This window comes from Caretta caretta, chromosome 1, assembly GCF_965140235.1.
Source record: "Caretta caretta isolate rCarCar2 chromosome 1, rCarCar1.hap1, whole genome shotgun sequence".
Taxonomy (NCBI): domain Eukaryota; kingdom Metazoa; phylum Chordata; order Testudines; family Cheloniidae; genus Caretta; species Caretta caretta.
In genome coordinates, this window is record NC_134206.1 from 261,382,829 (window position 1) to 261,399,904 (window position 17,076).

Genomic DNA, 17,076 nt, shown 5'->3' on the forward strand with positions numbered 1-17,076 from the left:
TCAGTCCTCGTCTCTGAGAGGGTACTTGAGTTACTCATGGCACGGTTGTCTCCGCCGTTCCCGCTTGGACTCCCACTCCAAGTCTCTGCCAAGACATCACAGCCCTAGGCATCAATCGCTGGTGTTTTGCTGTCGTGGGTCCGCCCATCAAGGCTGTTCGCGGAGCAGCTGTTACCGCCAGTACCGGTCCTCCATGTTGAGATCACGGTCCTGTGGCCATCGTAGATCCCTGCACTGCCGTTTCTCCCGGTCCAGAGACAGCAGCAGATCTTACGCCAGCCCCGTCTCCATTCGTAGCCGTCCTCTGATGGGCCGGGCCAGGCCAGCCAACCCTAACAGCCAGTGCTGCCGGTGCCATAGCAGGTGCAGTGGCACTGAGCGTCGTGGCTGGCCCAATAGTACCAGTGGGCACCGTGGCCTCCGGCGCAGCCTCCAGTGGGAGCTTGCTCTGTGGCTGGAGCTTCGGAGGCACCGTCGGCCTCCCTCTCCAGACCCTCGAGAAAGGGAACAGTGAGACGTGTGTCCTCGGCACTTGCCCAGAGTCCAACCACGTGGTGGACCTTCCGGTGCCGGCCGACACCCAGAGCATCACACCGGCCTCTTCGGCCCACCCACCCTCAATCCTGAAGGAGGACTTCAGGGCTCACCAAGAACTCTTAAAGAGGGTGGCAGCAAGCCTCCACCTGCAGGCAGAGGAGATGGAGGAGCCCTCAGACTCCCTGTTTAACGTGTTGTCCCCTTCGGCACCAGGTAGGGTGGTCTTGCTTCTCCATGAAGGGGTGGCTAAGATTTCAAATATTGTGTGGCAAACACTGGCCTTGTTGGCCCCCATCTCTGAAAAGGTTGAACGCAAGTACTTTGTACCCGCTAAGGGGCATGAGTACTCGTATACCCACCCGGAGCCCAACTCCCTGGTGGTCGAGTCAGTCAACCACAAGGAACGGCAGGGTCAGCCAACCCTGACCCCAAAGAACACAGACTCAAAGACTGGACTCTTTCGGAAGGAAAGTTTATTCATCTTCGAGCTTCCAGCTACGAGTGGCAAACCATCAGGCTCTCCTGGGCCAGTATGAATTCAATTTGTGGAGCTCCCTGCCCAAGTTTGAGGACTCCCTCCAGGAGCACGATAGGAAGGAGTTCTAGGCGCTAGTGGAGGAAGGGGCAGCGGCCGCTAGGGCGTCCCTGCAGGCAGCCTCGGATGCTGCGGACATTGCTGCACGATCAGTGGCCTCCGCTGTGTCCACGAGACGGGCATCATGACTCCTGCTCTCTGGGCTGTCCATCGAGGCGCAGTCTTCCATGCAGGATCTCCTGTTTGATGGGAAAGCTGTTTGCAGTGGAAACAGATACAAGGCTACATGGCATGAAAGACTCCTGCATGACCCTCCAGACTCTGGGCCTCTATGTCCCAGCTCCAGCAAAACCTAAGATCAAGCCACAGCAGACTGCCACCCAGACTGCCCTCCCGAAGTACAAGGCCATCCATAAGAAGCAGCAGGACTATAAGAGATGGCCTGCCCCGCAGCCTGGGTCCTCCAAAGCCAACAGGCTGGGAAAGGGCATTTTTGAAGGGATGCTCTGGGGTACCCCACCGGTCCTCATCAGGGATCCACCCCCAATAAAGCGTCCCTTCTCCAACCGGTTGTGTGCTTTCCTCCTGGAATGGTTGCGGCCATCCTCGGACCGATGGGTTCTCAACACCATCTCTGGGGCTATACCCTCCAGTTTACTTCCTACCCGCCCAACCACGCCCCATCCCCCTTGGGGGACCCCTCACACGAAGCTCTGCTCATCTAGGAGCGATAGAGGCGGTGCCTGAGGAGTTCATGGGCAAGGGGTATTACTCCCATTATTTCCTTATCCCGGAGGCCAAAGGGGGGGGGCTCAAGCCCATCTTGGACCTCTGACGTCTGAACCAGTATATGGTGAAGCTCAAGTTCTACATGGTCTCCCTGACCTCCATCATCCCCTCCCTGGATCCCGGGGACTGGTACGCTGACCTCGATCTACAGGACGCGTACTTCCACATCCACATATTTGAGGGGCACATCCTCTGTTTTGTGGTGGGACAGAATCATTACCAATTCACTGTCCTCCCGTTTGGTCTGTCCACTGCCCTGAGAGTGTTTACGAAATGCGTGTCGGTGGTAGCAGTCTACCTTACGCAATGGGGGTCCAGATATTTCCCTATCTGGACGATTGGCTTGTCAAGGGCACCTCCCGGTTGCAGGTGAGGGATCATGTGGTGCTCCTCCTGTCCACATGCACTGCCTTGGGCCTGTTGGTAAACAACACCAAGTCCACATTAGTCGTGGTCCAAGGCATAAAGTTTATTGGGGGGCTCCTGGACGCAGTGTCAGCCAAGGTCTCTATCCCGCCAGACAGATTCGAGACCCTGAAAGGTCTCATCGAGTCGGTCACAAGGTTCCCGGTGACAACAGCCAGGGTTTGTCTACAACTCTTGGGTCACATGTCAGCATGCACATACGTGGTCCATTACACCGGACTCAGGATGAGGCCCCTCCAGATCTGGTTGGCCTCGAAGTTCTCCCAGGCCACGGACCGGATGGACAAGGTCCTCACTGTGCCGGATTCTGTGATCACCTCCCTACGGTGGTAGTCCACCCCAAACAACATGCTCCAAGGGGTCCAGGGACAGGACCCTGTTGTTGGAGCTGGTGTCCGATGCGTCGGATCTGGGTTGGGGAACTTTCAGACCCAAGGTCCATGGTCGGCTCAAGACCTGACCTTACATATAAACGTAAAGGAGCTCAGGGCGGTGCGGCTGGCGTGTATGGCCTTGTGCTCGCACCTGGAGGGCAAGGTAGGGTCCTCATGGACAACACAGCCTCATGTTCTATTTCAACAAGCAAGGCGGGGCCTGATCCTCTGCCGCAAAGCTCTTGGGCTGTGGGACTTCTGTATAGCCCACAACATCCACCTGAAGGCCTTCCACCTACCGGGCGCCCAGAATGATAGGGCGGATCACTTGAGCAGGGACTTTTCCTTGCAACACGAGTGGTCCCTCCACCCGGAAGTGGCCCACCGGCTCTTCCTAAGGTGGGGAACTCCCCAGGTGGACCTGTTCGCGACTCAGCAGAACCGGCAATGCCCCCGGTTCTGCTCCAGTGGGGGGCCTGGGGAGGGGCTCTATGTCCGATGCCTTTCTCCTGTCCTGATCAGGCCAGCTTCTCTACCCCTTTCCCTCATTCCCTCCAATCAGCAGGATCCTGGAGAAGATAAAAGATAGACAAGGCTTGGGTCTTCCTGATTGCCCCGGCATGGCCCAGGCAGCATTGGTACGGAACCCTCATGGCCTGCTGGTAGTTCCGCCATGGCTGTTGCCGCTCTGCCCGGACCTGCTCTCTCAGGACCAGGGCCGCCTCCTCCATCCCAACCTGGCGGCTCTTCACCTCGGGGCATGGCTGCTCAGTGGTTAGGTGGAGAGGAAAGGACGTGCTCAGAGCAGGTTCAGCACATCCTCCTCAAAAGTAGATGGCCCTCCACTTGCTGCACTTATTTGGCAAAGTGGTCCTGGTTTTCTTGGTGGGTGGTGGACCAGGGTGTCTCCCCGGTGACTGCCCCACTCCAGCTTGTCCTTGATTACCTCCTCCACCTGAGGGCCCAGGCCTGGCGCCCTCGTCAGTCAAGGTGCATCTGGCAGCCATATCGGCCTTCCATCCGCTGGTGCAAGGGCACACGGTATTTTCCCATGCTATGGCTGGCTGGTTCCTTAAGGGTTTGGACCTTCTTTTTCCGTATTCTAGACCCCCGGTCCCGCAGTGGGACCTAAACCTGGTTTTGGCTCATCTCATGGGGCCCCTGTTTGAACCACTGGCTATGTGCTCTTGGTCTCACCTCTCGTAGAAGGTGGCCTTCCTGGTTGCAATCACGTCGGCCAGGCGCATCTCAGAGCTCAGGGCCCTGACCTCCGAGCCACCATACACGGTCTTTCATAAAGAGAAGGTCCAGCTCCGCCCACACCCCGTGTTCCTCCCGAAGGTGGTCTCCAACTACCATGTGGGTCAGGACATTTTTCTACGGGTCCTCTGCCCCACGTGTCCAGTGAGGAGCGCTGTCTCCACATGCTCGATGTGCGGCAGGCTCTGGCTTTCTACCTCAAGCGGACCAAGCCGTTCAGAAAGTCCTCGCAACTGTTCATCGCCTCGGCTGAGCGTGTGAGGGACCAGCCGATTTCCACTCAGCGGCTTTCCAATTGAATCACTTTGTGCATCTGTTCCTGTTATGAGCTGACGGGTGTCCCCCCGCCACCCATTGTGAGGGCACACTCGTCTTGGGCGCAGGCCTTGTTGGCTGCCTTCGTGGCCCACGTCCCCATCCAGGGCATTTGTAGGGCCACCACATGGTCTTCGGTTCACACATTCACCTCGCACTATGCGATGGTCCCCCAAACCAGGGATTTCTCCGGGTTCGGCAGAGCTGTCCTCCATCCTGGGGACTTGTGAACTCCTACCCACCTCCAGCAGATCTAGCTTGGAATCACCTGTTGTGGAATACACATGAGCAATCACTCGAAGAAGCAAAGACCGTTACCTCTTCTGTAACTGGTGTTCTTCGCGATGTGTCGCTCATGTCTATTCCACACCCCGCCCTCCTTCCCCTCTGTCGGAGTTGTCTGGCAAGAAGGAACTGAGGGTGGGGGGGCAGCTGCATAGCCAGGTGGAGGTCACGGGGGGAGCGAACCAAAAAAAAAAAAAAAAGGCGCCACCCACTGTGGCGCTTTTACTCCTCCGGGGGCTGGCCCTCGCTCGCCCCGGAGGTGCCGGCGGAGACCCAGAGTGCCACTGGGGGAGGAAAAGCGCTGCAGCGGGTGGCACCTTTCTTTTTTTGGGTTGCTCTCTCCTGTTCCCTCAACAGGGGAAAATTTAAAAGGCGCCAAGACATTGACAAGGCGCCACTTGTGCTCAGTGGGGAAGCAGCTGCTCCCCCCCAGCTATGCCACTGGGGAGGGTGCAGCTCCCCTTATACTGCGCCAGGCAGTATACCCCGCTACGGGTACTGCTAGGGGAAAAATTTCCAGCACCGGTGCATGTGGTGAGCGCGCACACCTAGTGTGGAATAGACCTGAGCAGCACCTCTCGAAGAACGCCAGTGACGGAAAAGGTAGCTGTCTTTTTGCACTTTAAGCTGATAAAAATGGAATGTATGTTAAAAAACAACCTGAGAGATTGTATAGAGATCCCTTTTGAAGACCAATCCCTCTGTCTTGCTCTTTTGAAAGTGCTGCTGCATGTCATCTTTCTGGGGCCTGTGTGTGTCTTTGCACCTTGCTTGCTGTCACAATACTAGGGTACATTGAGTTACTCCCGGGGGACTTCTGTGCCAACAAATTAAAAATTCTGGGCACAATATTTTAAAATTCAGCATATTTTGTCAAAATAACACTATGTAATCATGCCAGTTTCAATTATGTTGGTAATTTATTACACAATACCTGTCAGCAAGTATGTAACAATACAGACACAAAATTTTCTCCCAGGAGTAGAGCATTAAAGAAACCACTAAAGCAACCCAGTTCCTGTTTCTCTGCTCCCTCCCCTACCCAGCCCCGGGGCAATGCCCCCCTGCCCCATGAGCCCAGCCACTTGCAGCTTCCCCCCAGCCCCAACCACAGCTGCAGGACAGCCCCCCCCCCCCCTCCCTCTCCACAGCCCAGCTGCGGGAGGGCCCCCAGAGCACAGCCACAGCCTCCCTGTCCCAGACACTCACACCCCTACCCCCAGAGTCAGTCACAGAGCACCCAGCCCAGACACTTGCACTCCCTCCCACACCAGAGCCCAGGGCTTCAGAGGGAAAAACAGCTTGATGCTGGCTCAGTGTGTGTGTGGAGTTTCCTGCACACCACCACCTTCCTTCAGGACATGCCAGGAACTACAGCTGCCCAGAACCCTTCAGCTTCATCTCCCTCCCATCCCCTGGCAGTGTCTTCTGTTTGCTAGCTGCGCTCTTCCCGGTCTTCTGCAGCCCATTTCGGGGGGGGGATGACAATTCTGCACAGAATGTTAATTTCTGCACAAATTCTGCATTGCACAATGGCACAGAATTCCCCCAGGAGTAATTCAGTGGAGGAGAGGGGAGAGGAGAATATGCTACCAGCAATTTAAAAGGAACAGGGAAAAGTGGGTAGAAGTATATGCACATTGACACTAAGCTGATTTACTGAGTTTCTTCTATGGTATACATTCTTTACTTTTGAGAACAGGGAGACTGCCAGTCCTTCTACTGTATTTTATGTGGTCTGTTGGGAAAAGAAGAACTCATTTGTGTTTAAATGAGGGCATCTGATATGCTGCCCCTCTACTCAGTCTGATCCTGTCAAGGGTATTAAAGGAACATCAATTTAAAAGTGACACTTCTGTATGAAAATTTGTAGTTGTCATTACAAATAACACCAAAGAATAATATAACAGCGATTAGAAGGGAAGGAGGAGATTTTTCCTTATATTTTATGGGTTGTCAGCATCTCTTGTGTAATCAGTTCAGTTTCCCCTGGCTTTTGGTGTGTGTGTGGGGGGGGGGAGGGTGTTTTGGGGCTAGATTGGTTACATATCAGTGGGGAGTGAAAAGCATTTTAGGTGATTTTTAAAACCACAAAAATTAGGAAGCTGCTTTTAGATTTCTTCCCTAGGGGGAATCTACCTGTTTAAAGTCTCCGTAAAACTTAGTTTCTGGGAGGCAGATTTCTTCCATGAGCCTGTCTGCCAGGCTTCAGTACGCTTCCCTTAGCTGTTGCTCTTGGATTTTTTAGACTGCTCCTAAGGGCAGGAACGATCTCATACTTTGGATGTAGACAGTGCCTAGTACAATGGGACCCAAATTTCAGTTAAGGCTTCAGGGTTGCTACCATAATACAAATATTTACATAACATGGGTAGGTCTCATCCTGGCAACAAACTGAGAGGCTTACACAAAGCACCTCACTGGCTGGTCAGCTTCTGGATATTGCAACCTCAGACTGTACCCTGGACATCTGCCATTGCTCCATGGACTCTTCTTGCTCCAAGGCCGTGACCACATCTGTTCCTAATAAAGACCTGCTGCCCAAGATCCTACAAACCCCAGCTGAGTCCTCAGTTTATGCTCTGTAGGACTGCAGTAAGCCAGCAGGTCAGCCCCAGTGTTTCCTGCTTCACATCAGTGTGATGCTGCTCCAGCACAGTGTGTTTGTCCTTACTCTGCAGCTGCAGGTTTCTAGATCCCCTCTGGGCTGAATTGCCAGTCCCTCCCGCTGGCATTTGGGGAGGGGAAGTTAAACTTATAAAAGTGGGAAGCCTAGGTGCATGTGCATTTTCCCTCACCTTGAGTTCCCTTTTCCCACTGTGACAAATGTTCAAAATGTGCATGAAACAAATGTGCTATAACAGCTGTAGACTGGTAGAGAAATTACTGTACTTATCTGACTGTCAGGATTAACTCCCATGAGAAGTGATTTCATTTCCCAACTGCCATTTTGGAAAGGCTTGAGATTCAAATTCAAGCTGACTTGGGTTTTTAATACTTTTTAGAAATAGAGTGTTGTGAGTGCTCTCCTTGTCTGCAAGGCCCTTCCCACCTTTACATCATCCATCTATGACGACAAAAATTAGAAGTGAAAAAAAATCTGTTCACTGACCCAGTCGCTACGCTGACTAGTACAGTGCCCCTTCAGTCTCATTTTCTTTTCCTAAAGTTCTATACTCCTCCTCTTCTGCTAGTTCAGGCTCTCTCCTGTGCTGGAGGAGATCCATCTTCACTATGCCTGTTACTCTCGCACTCAAGGGAATCTCTCCATCCTGCTTAAAAACATAGCTCACAATCTACCCCTGTGTCACTGCTTCCTCTAACTAGTAAATCAGTGGACAGGTCCCAAAAGATGTGTATTGCTGTTGATTTTTCTTGCCTGTTTGCACATCCTCTCTCCCTGTGAGAATCCCATTGCTGTAACTGCTCTTGTATTGTGGAGAAACGTATGAAGACGTAACATTACATTGTGGTTTTATTCCAGGGTGAGATTTCAAGTATTCGTCTCCATTTCTCACTTGATTTTATACTGTGTGACTCTAAAGAGCAAAATAATTATTCCCAAGCAGCCATACAGAGGAGTATATCGTACAGTACACGGGTTTTTTTTGCACAGAAGATATGAGCTTTGTCTAGACTAGGGAATCGTACCAAAATTTCTAGTTTAGTTCTACCAGTGTTAACAGTGCTGGAAACCCATCTAGAGAGAAGCTGCTCTTAACACTATAAAAAGTTATCTATAACTAAGCTTGGTAGGATGTAACTTAATTTGTTGTCAGGGATAAACATATGTTTCACTTGACACACATCAATAGCAGTCTGTGAGTACACCCTTCCTCTTGCAGCAATCCAGTGTCACCCAAATTTCTTCCAACCCTGAAAAGGCAATAGATAAACAAAAAAGCTGAAAACCTATAATTTCATGCAACTAATAAAACTGCTTTAAAAAAATAAACACTACGGTTGCAATTACCCCCCCAAAAAACCAAAAACCTTACTAGATGTGTCTGTAACCTGGCTCAGAGCAGCTCTGATACTACAGGCTAGTGATTCTCAAACTTTTGTACTGGTGACCCCGTTCACATAGCAAGCCTCTGCCTGTGACCCCTCCCTTATCAATTAAAAACACTTTTAAATACATTTAACCCCATTTTCAATGCTAGAGGCAAAGCGGGCTTTGGGGTGGAGGCCGACAGCTTGTGATCCCCCACATCATAACCTCATGACCCCCTGAGGGTTTGAGAACCCCTGCTTAGGCGGCTCAATACCTATGAATGCACTAAAGCTGAGTTATAAGAGCTGAATCCTTCAACTCACAGGGTTGGAGGGATGAATGTGAATGGCATTAAATGTTAAGATGTGATTGTTCGAGGTTGTCCACATTAGCGTGACTGGGCGTAAAGCGCCAGCTGGGGAAAGGGAGAACTGGTTCGCTGTCTAGTTGTTTTCTAACATTGCTCCGAAAGCTCGAGGCCTTGGGCCATTTAGCTCAAGATGCATAAGCTGCAGCCACCCAGTGTGCACTGACTGGGTAAAGCGGAGGAACGGGCACATCTAGCTCAGCAATGAGGGGGTGCCCTGAAGCCCTCCGTGCTGAACAGAGCAGCAGGGAGGAGGATGTGAGCGAGCAGTAACAGGAGACGAAGTGAGAGGACCTGGAAACTGGATTAACGCCGCCACTCCCCCCGCCCCCATGTAGACAAGCCGCAGTGGGGCCGGACCCCTCGGTGGTAGCTGCTCCCAGGCAGGCAGAGGAGCCGCTGCTGGGGGCGGGCAAAGCCCAGCAGGAGACTCCAGGGAAGGCTATAGGGAGCAGAGGCAGCCCACCTCGGAGCCGGTAGCGCGGCCTGTCGCCCCTCTCCGGCCGCGCACCTGGACCGACCCTCAGCCGGTCCGCCTGGTTCGTAAAATAGGACGCACCGCCCCCGGGTTGGGGGCGCGGCGCCGCACTGACCTTCTGCCGTATTTCACGCTCGGAGGAGGACGAGGCTGTTTTACGACGCTCGCGCGGCCACGCTCTGCCCTCCCCTTTCTTCCGTCCTGACCTCCTGCCGCATTCCACACTTGGCGGGGCGGGGGCTCTTGAGCGCTTCTGCGAGTCCGACGTGCGGCCGGCGCGTGCGACGCCCGCTGAGGTGTCCTGTCGCTCGCGGGCCGCGGGGGAGTCGCGGCTGGGCCATGGCGGCGCCCGGCGCGGAGGAGGACCCGTTCGGCCGCTACCGCTCGCCGCTGGTGTCGCGCTACGCCAGCCCCGAGATGGGCTTCAACTTCAGCGAGCGGAAGAAGTTCGGCACGTGGCGGCGGCTCTGGCTCTACCTGGCCCAGGCGGAGAAGGTACCGGCGGGACCGAGCGGGGTGCGTGTGGCGGGGAGCCCACGGGCCCAGCCCCACTGCTGGGGGTGCAGACGCAGCTGCCAGGTCCGCCCCACTCTCCCCCCTCCCCGGGGCGGGGTGCGCGTCCCTGTTTGACAGAGGGGGAAACTGAGGCACGCTGCGGTTCGGGGCCGGTCCCGGGGGCCCCGTGGCGGAGCCGGCGCTGAGGACTGCTCGCCCCGGGCGCTGAGTGCGGGACCCTGCTGCCGGGAGCGGGGGTCATGCGGCACGTGGAGGGCTCCTGGCCGGCCGCGCCCTTTAGCAGCAGCGCGGCTGGAGTTCCCTGACCGGGGGGGCGAGGGAGGGGGAAAGCCCAGCTACGCTCCTACCCGGGATGGGAGGGGGGTGTCCGCTTGTCCTGTGCTTTGGAGCTGGGTTAGAAGCAAAGAGGGCAGAATCTCCTAATCTTGGGGGATGGGATTAAGAAAGAGGAAAGCCTGCGGACTGGGAGACTGACTCTCCCTGGGAGACGGGGGTGCTAACGCTGTAGCTGATTTTGGCAAGAGTGGGAAATAGGATCCCAACCTGGGGAAACGAGACGGTACCACAAATTTCAGAGTAGCAGCCATGTTAATCTGTATCCTCAAAAAGAAAAGGAGGACTTGTGGCACATTAGAGACTAACCAGTTTATTTGAGCATAAGCTTTTGTGAGCTACAGCCCACTTCATCAGGTGCATTCAGTGGAAAATACAGTGGGGAGATTTATATACATAGAGAACATGAAACAATGGGTGTTACCATACACACTATAACCAGAGTGAAGGAGTACTTGTGGCACCTTAGAGACTAACCAATTTATTTGAGCATAAGCTTTCGTGAGCTTATGCTCAAATAAATTGGTTAGTCTCTAAGGTGCCACAAGTACTCCTTTTCTTTTTGCGAATACAGACTAACACGGCTGTTACTCTGAAATCTGTAACCAGAGTGATCAGGTAAGGTGAGCTATTACCAGCAGGAGAGCGGGCGGGAGGGGGGCAGACCTTTTGTAGTGATAATCTAGGTGGGCTATTTCCAGCAGTTGACAAGAACATCTGAGGAACACTCTGGGAAGGGGGAGGAATAAACATGGGGAAATAGTTTTACTTTGTGTAATGACCCATCCACTCCCAGTCTTTATTCAAGCCTCAGTTAATTGTATCCAGTTTGCAAATTAATTCCAATTCAGCAGTCTCTTGTTGGAGTCTGTTTTTGAAGTTTTTTTGTTGAAGAATTGCAACCTTTAGGTCTGTAATCGCATGACCAAAGAGATTGAAGTGTTCTCCAACTGGTTTTTGAATGTTATAATTCTTGACGTCTGATTTGTGTCCATTTATTCTTTTACGTAGAGACTGTCCAGTTTGACCAATGTACATGGCAGAGGGGCATTGCTGGCACATGATGGCACATATCATTGGTAGATGCACAGGTGAACGAGCCTCTGATAGCGTGGCTGATGTGATTAGACCCAATGATGGTGTTCCCTGAATAGATATGTGGACACGGTTGGCAACGGGCTTTATGGCAAGGATAGGTTCCTGGGTTAGTGGTTCTGTTGTGTGGTGTGTGGTTGCTGGTGAGTATTTGCTTCAGGTTGCGGGAGCTGTCTGGAAGCAAGGACTGGCCTGTCTTCCAAGATCTGTGAGAGTGATGGGTCGTCCTTCAGGATAGGTTGTGGATCCTTGATGATGCATTGGAGAGGTTTTAGTTGGGGGCTGAAGGTGATGGCTAGTGGCGTTCTGTTATTTTCTTTGTTGGGCCTGTCCTGTAGTAGGTAACTTCTGGGTACTCTTCTGGCTCTGTCCATCTGTTTCTTCACTTCAGCAGGTGGGTATTGTAGTTCTAAGAATGCTTGATAGAGATCTTGTAGGTGTTTGTCTCTGTCTGAGGGGTTGGAGCAAATGCAGTTGTATCATAGAGCTTGGCTGTAGACAGTGGATTGTGTGGTGTGGTCTGGATGAAAGCTGGAGGCATGTAGTTAAGTGTAGCAGTCGGTAAGTTTCTGGTATAGGGTGGTGGTTATGTGACAGTCGCTTATTAGCAGCGTGGTGTCCAGGAAGTGGATCTCTTGTGTGGACTGGTCCAGGCTGAGGTTGATGGTGGGGTGGAAATTGTTGAAATCATGGTGGAATTCCTCAAGGGCTTCTTTTCCATGGGTCCAGATGATGAAGATGTCATCAATGTAGTGTAAGTAGAGTAGGGGCACCGCAAAGGAGACCTTGGCTGACTGGGAAGGGTGCAGGGAGAGAAGCCAGATTCTGGTTTCCAGAGGTGGTTTTCTTCACCTTCACGCAACTTTCCAGCTTGGTCTGGTTGTACACAAAACTAATGCAGGGAGCTAATGACTGAAGTTCAAATCCTTCTATGTCATAATAAACTACAGAGGTGTTGGCAAAAGTTAATGTGTACATTGCCCACCCAGATTAAAACCAAGATTGATCCTAACACTCCATTCTTTTACTCTTCACTGCACGATTTGCTGCGAAGGTGATCTGCAAAGTGAGAAGGGGGAGAAATGGATTTGTGCCCTGATTTGCATCTTTATGCTGTATAAAGAAGGCCTGAAAGTTGTTTTTCTGCTGATATTTTTCATGAGAAATCTAGGCAAGGACAGTCTTTGAGAACCGAAGAGCTAGTGAACAATGACATCACTTGAGCAAGGGAGAAGAGATTTTTATTCAGACCATTTAACGTATTTTTAACATCCATTTAATTTTGATGACCAGCATTTTAGTTTAAAGGAAGCCTATATCAAAGATGCAGCACCTTCACCCTATCAATTATTATGTTAGAGCTCACAATAAACATCCTTGCAACCTCTCAGGGGTTCTCCAGCTAAAGCAGGGAGACCTGATTATTTTTGATTATTCTAAGCTAAGCAGAGAAAAACATAAGCAAAAAAACCCATCTTTCAGGCCAGCTATATACATAATTTTAAAAGGGCACAAGCCTAACTTCATATGTAGTTCTATGCAGGTGGTCATCTGTACTGCAGCATGGTGTGTTTTTCAGAAAAGAGGTTATTAACCAGGCTAACAAGCTGTAACTTTTTGTATTCCCTGCACTCCTCCTGAACTCTCCATGCCTCTGTGAAGTTAGTTTCATAAAGCTACTATAAACAGTTCTTGAGGAAGGAAGAGTTTTATCTTCTGAGCCCTTCTTCCATTAGTGAGCTGTTTGCCTGCCAGGTGACTTGGCTGACCTGGAATATTCTAATAAATGTCCTCACCTTGGTGTAAATCTGTGCCATATGCAGTCATTAAAGTGATCCTCAGCCTATGGCTCTTATGGAGCCCATATTTCTGGGATTATACTAATCTTGGGCAGAGTGAACAGAATGCTCATCCCAGGAGTGCTTGCCACATTGCCTGATACATACACAGTAGTACAGTGAAATTGAAAGAATAAACTGTTGATGCTAGGACCTCATCCTATGAGTCCAAGCACTTAGAACATGGAAATTGAAGGAAGAGGAGACTTACTCCAGGCTTTTTCCTAGTAACCCTGAGGGGGAGTGGTTGGAAAAGACAGACTGTGCTGAATGAATTTGCAGCCAGCCAAGACATTAAACAATCCTAAAAATGTAGGACTGAAAGGGACTTCAGTAGGTCACCTATTCCAGTTCTCTGCACTGAGGCAGGAGTAAGTGCACTTGTGCACTCACCATATAGTAAGGTTCACCCATCTTATACCATCATTACTTAGCAAGCATGTTTGTATTGATACATGACAAACACACTGGAACACAAAATTTGCAGTGGAGTGTTAAGTCAACACTCAAACTCTGCAGTTGGCTGGCTGTTTTGTTCACTGTTATGGTGGCTCTCCAGTTTTGCAGGGCAGAGGATTGTTGCACTAGAGCAGAGATAGTCAATTATTTTTTGTCAAAGTCCGAATTTCTTGACCAAGGTATATCCAAGGTCCAGTCTCCAGAGAGAGCTTTTTTCATACTGCAATAACAATAATGACAATAATAACTAAATAAAAAAGATTTCATGGGCCATTCAAAAGTATCTGGTGGTTTGGATTGGCCCACGGTCCACCTATTCACTACCCCTGTACTAAAGTGTGAACAGGCAATGCACAGTCTCATTATCGTGTCCCCTTTCTGCTCCTGGGACCATGGCACTGCTTTGTTGCCTCATCACTCCTTGAGGAGAGGTTGTCTACATCAAAATATATATGCATTAAATGGGCACCTTACTCTAAAGTGTCAGGTACTGGACATAGTCAAAGCTGAGATCCTAAAGGCAACTGAATGAGCCAGTGGCTAGGGCCCTGTGAAATCTGCGTTAATGTGAACGTGGGCGGAATCAAAACAATAACAGACTCCAGCGTGCTGTGTGTTTTTAAAAAATAAATAAATAAAAATCTGGCATTATATAAAAAATAGATGCTTGGCAGTAGAAAATGAAGCTTGATGAAACCTACTTGCACAAATTTTGTACCGTGTGGGAATTTTCAAAGACTCGTGTGTACACACAATGAGAATGCTTTTTCACATTTCACCACCACCGTAGGTTAACTGACTGTTGCTTAGACACGTGGCCCACTACTACTAGTGCGGTTCCCCCCCCCATGGTTCAGTACACGATTTAGCATGTCTAAAAGGCATTCTACAACTGGAAAATGCTCATCCAAAAAGCTAAGAAACATTATGCTGACACCAAAGGGAAGAGCTAGTCAGTTTCCCTAATGACATCTATGAATCGGGCAGTATGATGATCTGAAAATGCGGTCAACATACAATAGACTGGACCTGAAAAGATACCTGCAACGATCATCTAATGTCAAAAAACCATCTGAAGAATCGAGCCACATATGACTAGAATCATTGAGATTCTCACTCTCTACAGAGAACAATTGCAGACAGTATGAAATCTGCAGATGCCAGAGGGGAGTTTGTTGAAGATTTTGTTGTGGTCTGTGCTGAGGCTGATATCTCATTGGAAAAAATGACGACGCTTCCATGTTTCCTCTTAAAACACTGCCGGAGGGATCGGGGAGTGGGAATTGTCTGAAAATGAAGCGGCACATTGGCAGTTTAACCTGCTGTGTGTTTATCAGGAGCACATGGTGGCATTGCTGGCCAAAATCCATGGGGAAAAGATTTCCTTGGTGATCGACGAGACGACAAATATCTGAGAGTGCAGTGTGCTAAATATAGTCATAGGTATATGTTTTTTATTTTATTTTACTATGATAGATACTTGAGTAGATGCTTTTTTATAATGTGTGTATTGACCTTTAGGAAAATCTTTTATATTTAGAAAAGACTAATCACTTCTGTGATTTAAAGTACAGATAATTTAAGAAAAAAACGTTTACGATGCTATGACCCCTTAAAATAGTCCTTAAAAAAAAAAAAAGTACCACATTAGAATTTGAGCTATTCTATAAAAAATACTTATTTAATTTTATCAAGCACTTCATATTTAATATGCATGAGGAAATTAAATTCTGTATTGCAATGCACCTGTAATATTTATTTTTAAAAAAATCTTTTTAACATTAAATGATACTATGATTTTGAAGCTGGATTTTTTTTCCATTACTGAATTTTAAGTTTGTTTAATGAACTCCTCCACTGACAAACAAGTCGAAAAATTATGACCACAGAATGTATTTTTTTTTTTTTCAGGTGTTGAAGGTCAGTACTATTTGACTGATGTTATAGTCATGGAGAGCTGCAACACTCCACATTCTCACAGGCTGTTCTGGTGTCAATGATTAGGAACCAGTTCACCACACTAATGTTTGGGCAGTTGTAACTGACAAGGCAGCATACTGCATCAAAGCATACAGAGAAGCACTGAAATGTGTCATGCCCAACAGTATACATGTGACATGTCTGTGTCAGATAGATAATCAGTCTGATAAGTGAGATGTGGCTGCATTGTCACTTCTTTAGCGATGTGGCATCTTTCATTACTTGGATGAAATCTGCCTTCTTCAAAAAGTCATCCAGAAAATGAAGATGGGTTGCTTTTCTTAAGTCCAAAGGTGATGTGCACACCACGAAGGTCCCCCTGAAGCAGTACATATAAGATGAAATAGCTGGTTTCAAGCAGTAAAATATCATGCAGATCACACTGATCTCTACAAGGACATTTTTGAAAAAAGAAGTCATTAGCACAGGCTGTGACAAACCTTTTGGCATTACTTAGCAGTCAGGAGAAATCAGACTTGCTGACACTTAAGACAGCTTTCATATCTGAAGCTTTCCCCAAACTGATAACACCCCTGACCATCTTTGATGGTACCCACTGCCCTACAGCTGTTTCAGCTTTCAATATTATGGAGGACATGGGGTTTCACTTGCTTTCTGGAACAGACAAAACTTGGGGGTTTGGTGAAGAAACTGAAAGACTCTTGGATGACTTCTCCATAAGAGAGAAGAAAAATACCCTGGACAATATGGATGAAACCTATCAGCTTGCTTTTAACAAATTCCAAACACTGAGATGTCCATCCAGCAAAAGACGTGTATTGACAGGCAGATTCCAGCCACGCAACACAACATTGATCAGTACAGCAAGCTACCACCTTTTGCCCACTCCTCATCAGAACTGTATGAACCAGTGGCTTGTGTTTCTGCGCAACACTCAGAATGAGCACATCCCAGATCCACTGGATCTTTGTTCCTTCATAGCCTTCCAGTAAGCACAAGTGCCTAGAGTAGCAGAGGTTGCCCTACCTTAGATCTTCCTCCCTGTCAGCTCTCTAGACGCAGCTAGAAACTATAGTAAATATAAAAATCTACTTACAGACAAGAAGGAATCACTTTCTGAGGCAAACACTAAAAGGATAACCATAATGTACCACAATGGAGATGTCTGCTGGAGATGGCAAAAATGTTATTTAAGTTTGTCAATTTATAATGCTACTCACCAATAAACAGTTGACTGTGAAATTATTTAATCCAATTTGAAATTAATTTCAGCATTCTTTCAGAATATAGGAGCTTGAAAGTAGCAAGTTTAAGTTAGAATGGCAGCAATGACTGCTGCAAGGATGGATTATTTTATGTTTAGTGCATTATTTTTATTTTTTAATCAAATATGATTTTAGTTAAATTGACACTGTTACAGGCTCTTACTTCTGTGTACTTCTTGTGTTACTGTACAGCAATGTAAGTGGTCATATGACTGCTACTTTAAAAAGTGATTTAAAATGTTACTTTTACTGTGTAGTGTATATCTGCA

At 49.0% G+C, this 17,076-nt stretch overlaps 1 protein-coding gene and 1 long non-coding RNA gene across 4 annotated transcripts in view; both read left to right on the forward strand.

Annotated features, from left to right (window-relative positions):
- The first annotated feature begins 9,593 nt into the window (after positions 1-9,593).
- The window catches only part of ADSL (adenylosuccinate lyase), a 44,031-nt gene continuing 36,548 nt past the window's right edge, over positions 9,594-17,076 (forward strand). Inside the window, exon 1 of one of the 3 annotated variants that reach the window (XM_048834773.2) lies at positions 9,594-9,876. In XM_048834773.2, the coding sequence (XP_048690730.1) occupies positions 9,700-9,876 (177 nt within the window). In that variant the 5' untranslated portion in view covers positions 9,594-9,699. Of the gene's footprint in view, positions 9,877-9,919; positions 9,940-17,076 lie in introns of those variants that run through there. The other 2 variants (XM_048834782.2, XM_075124193.1) reach the window with 2 other exon arrangements.
- LOC125629361 (uncharacterized) lies at positions 14,463-16,787 on the forward strand. Its single transcript, XR_007354405.2, has 2 exons — positions 14,463-15,044; positions 15,513-16,787. It is a non-coding gene; the product is annotated as an uncharacterized LOC125629361 (long non-coding RNA).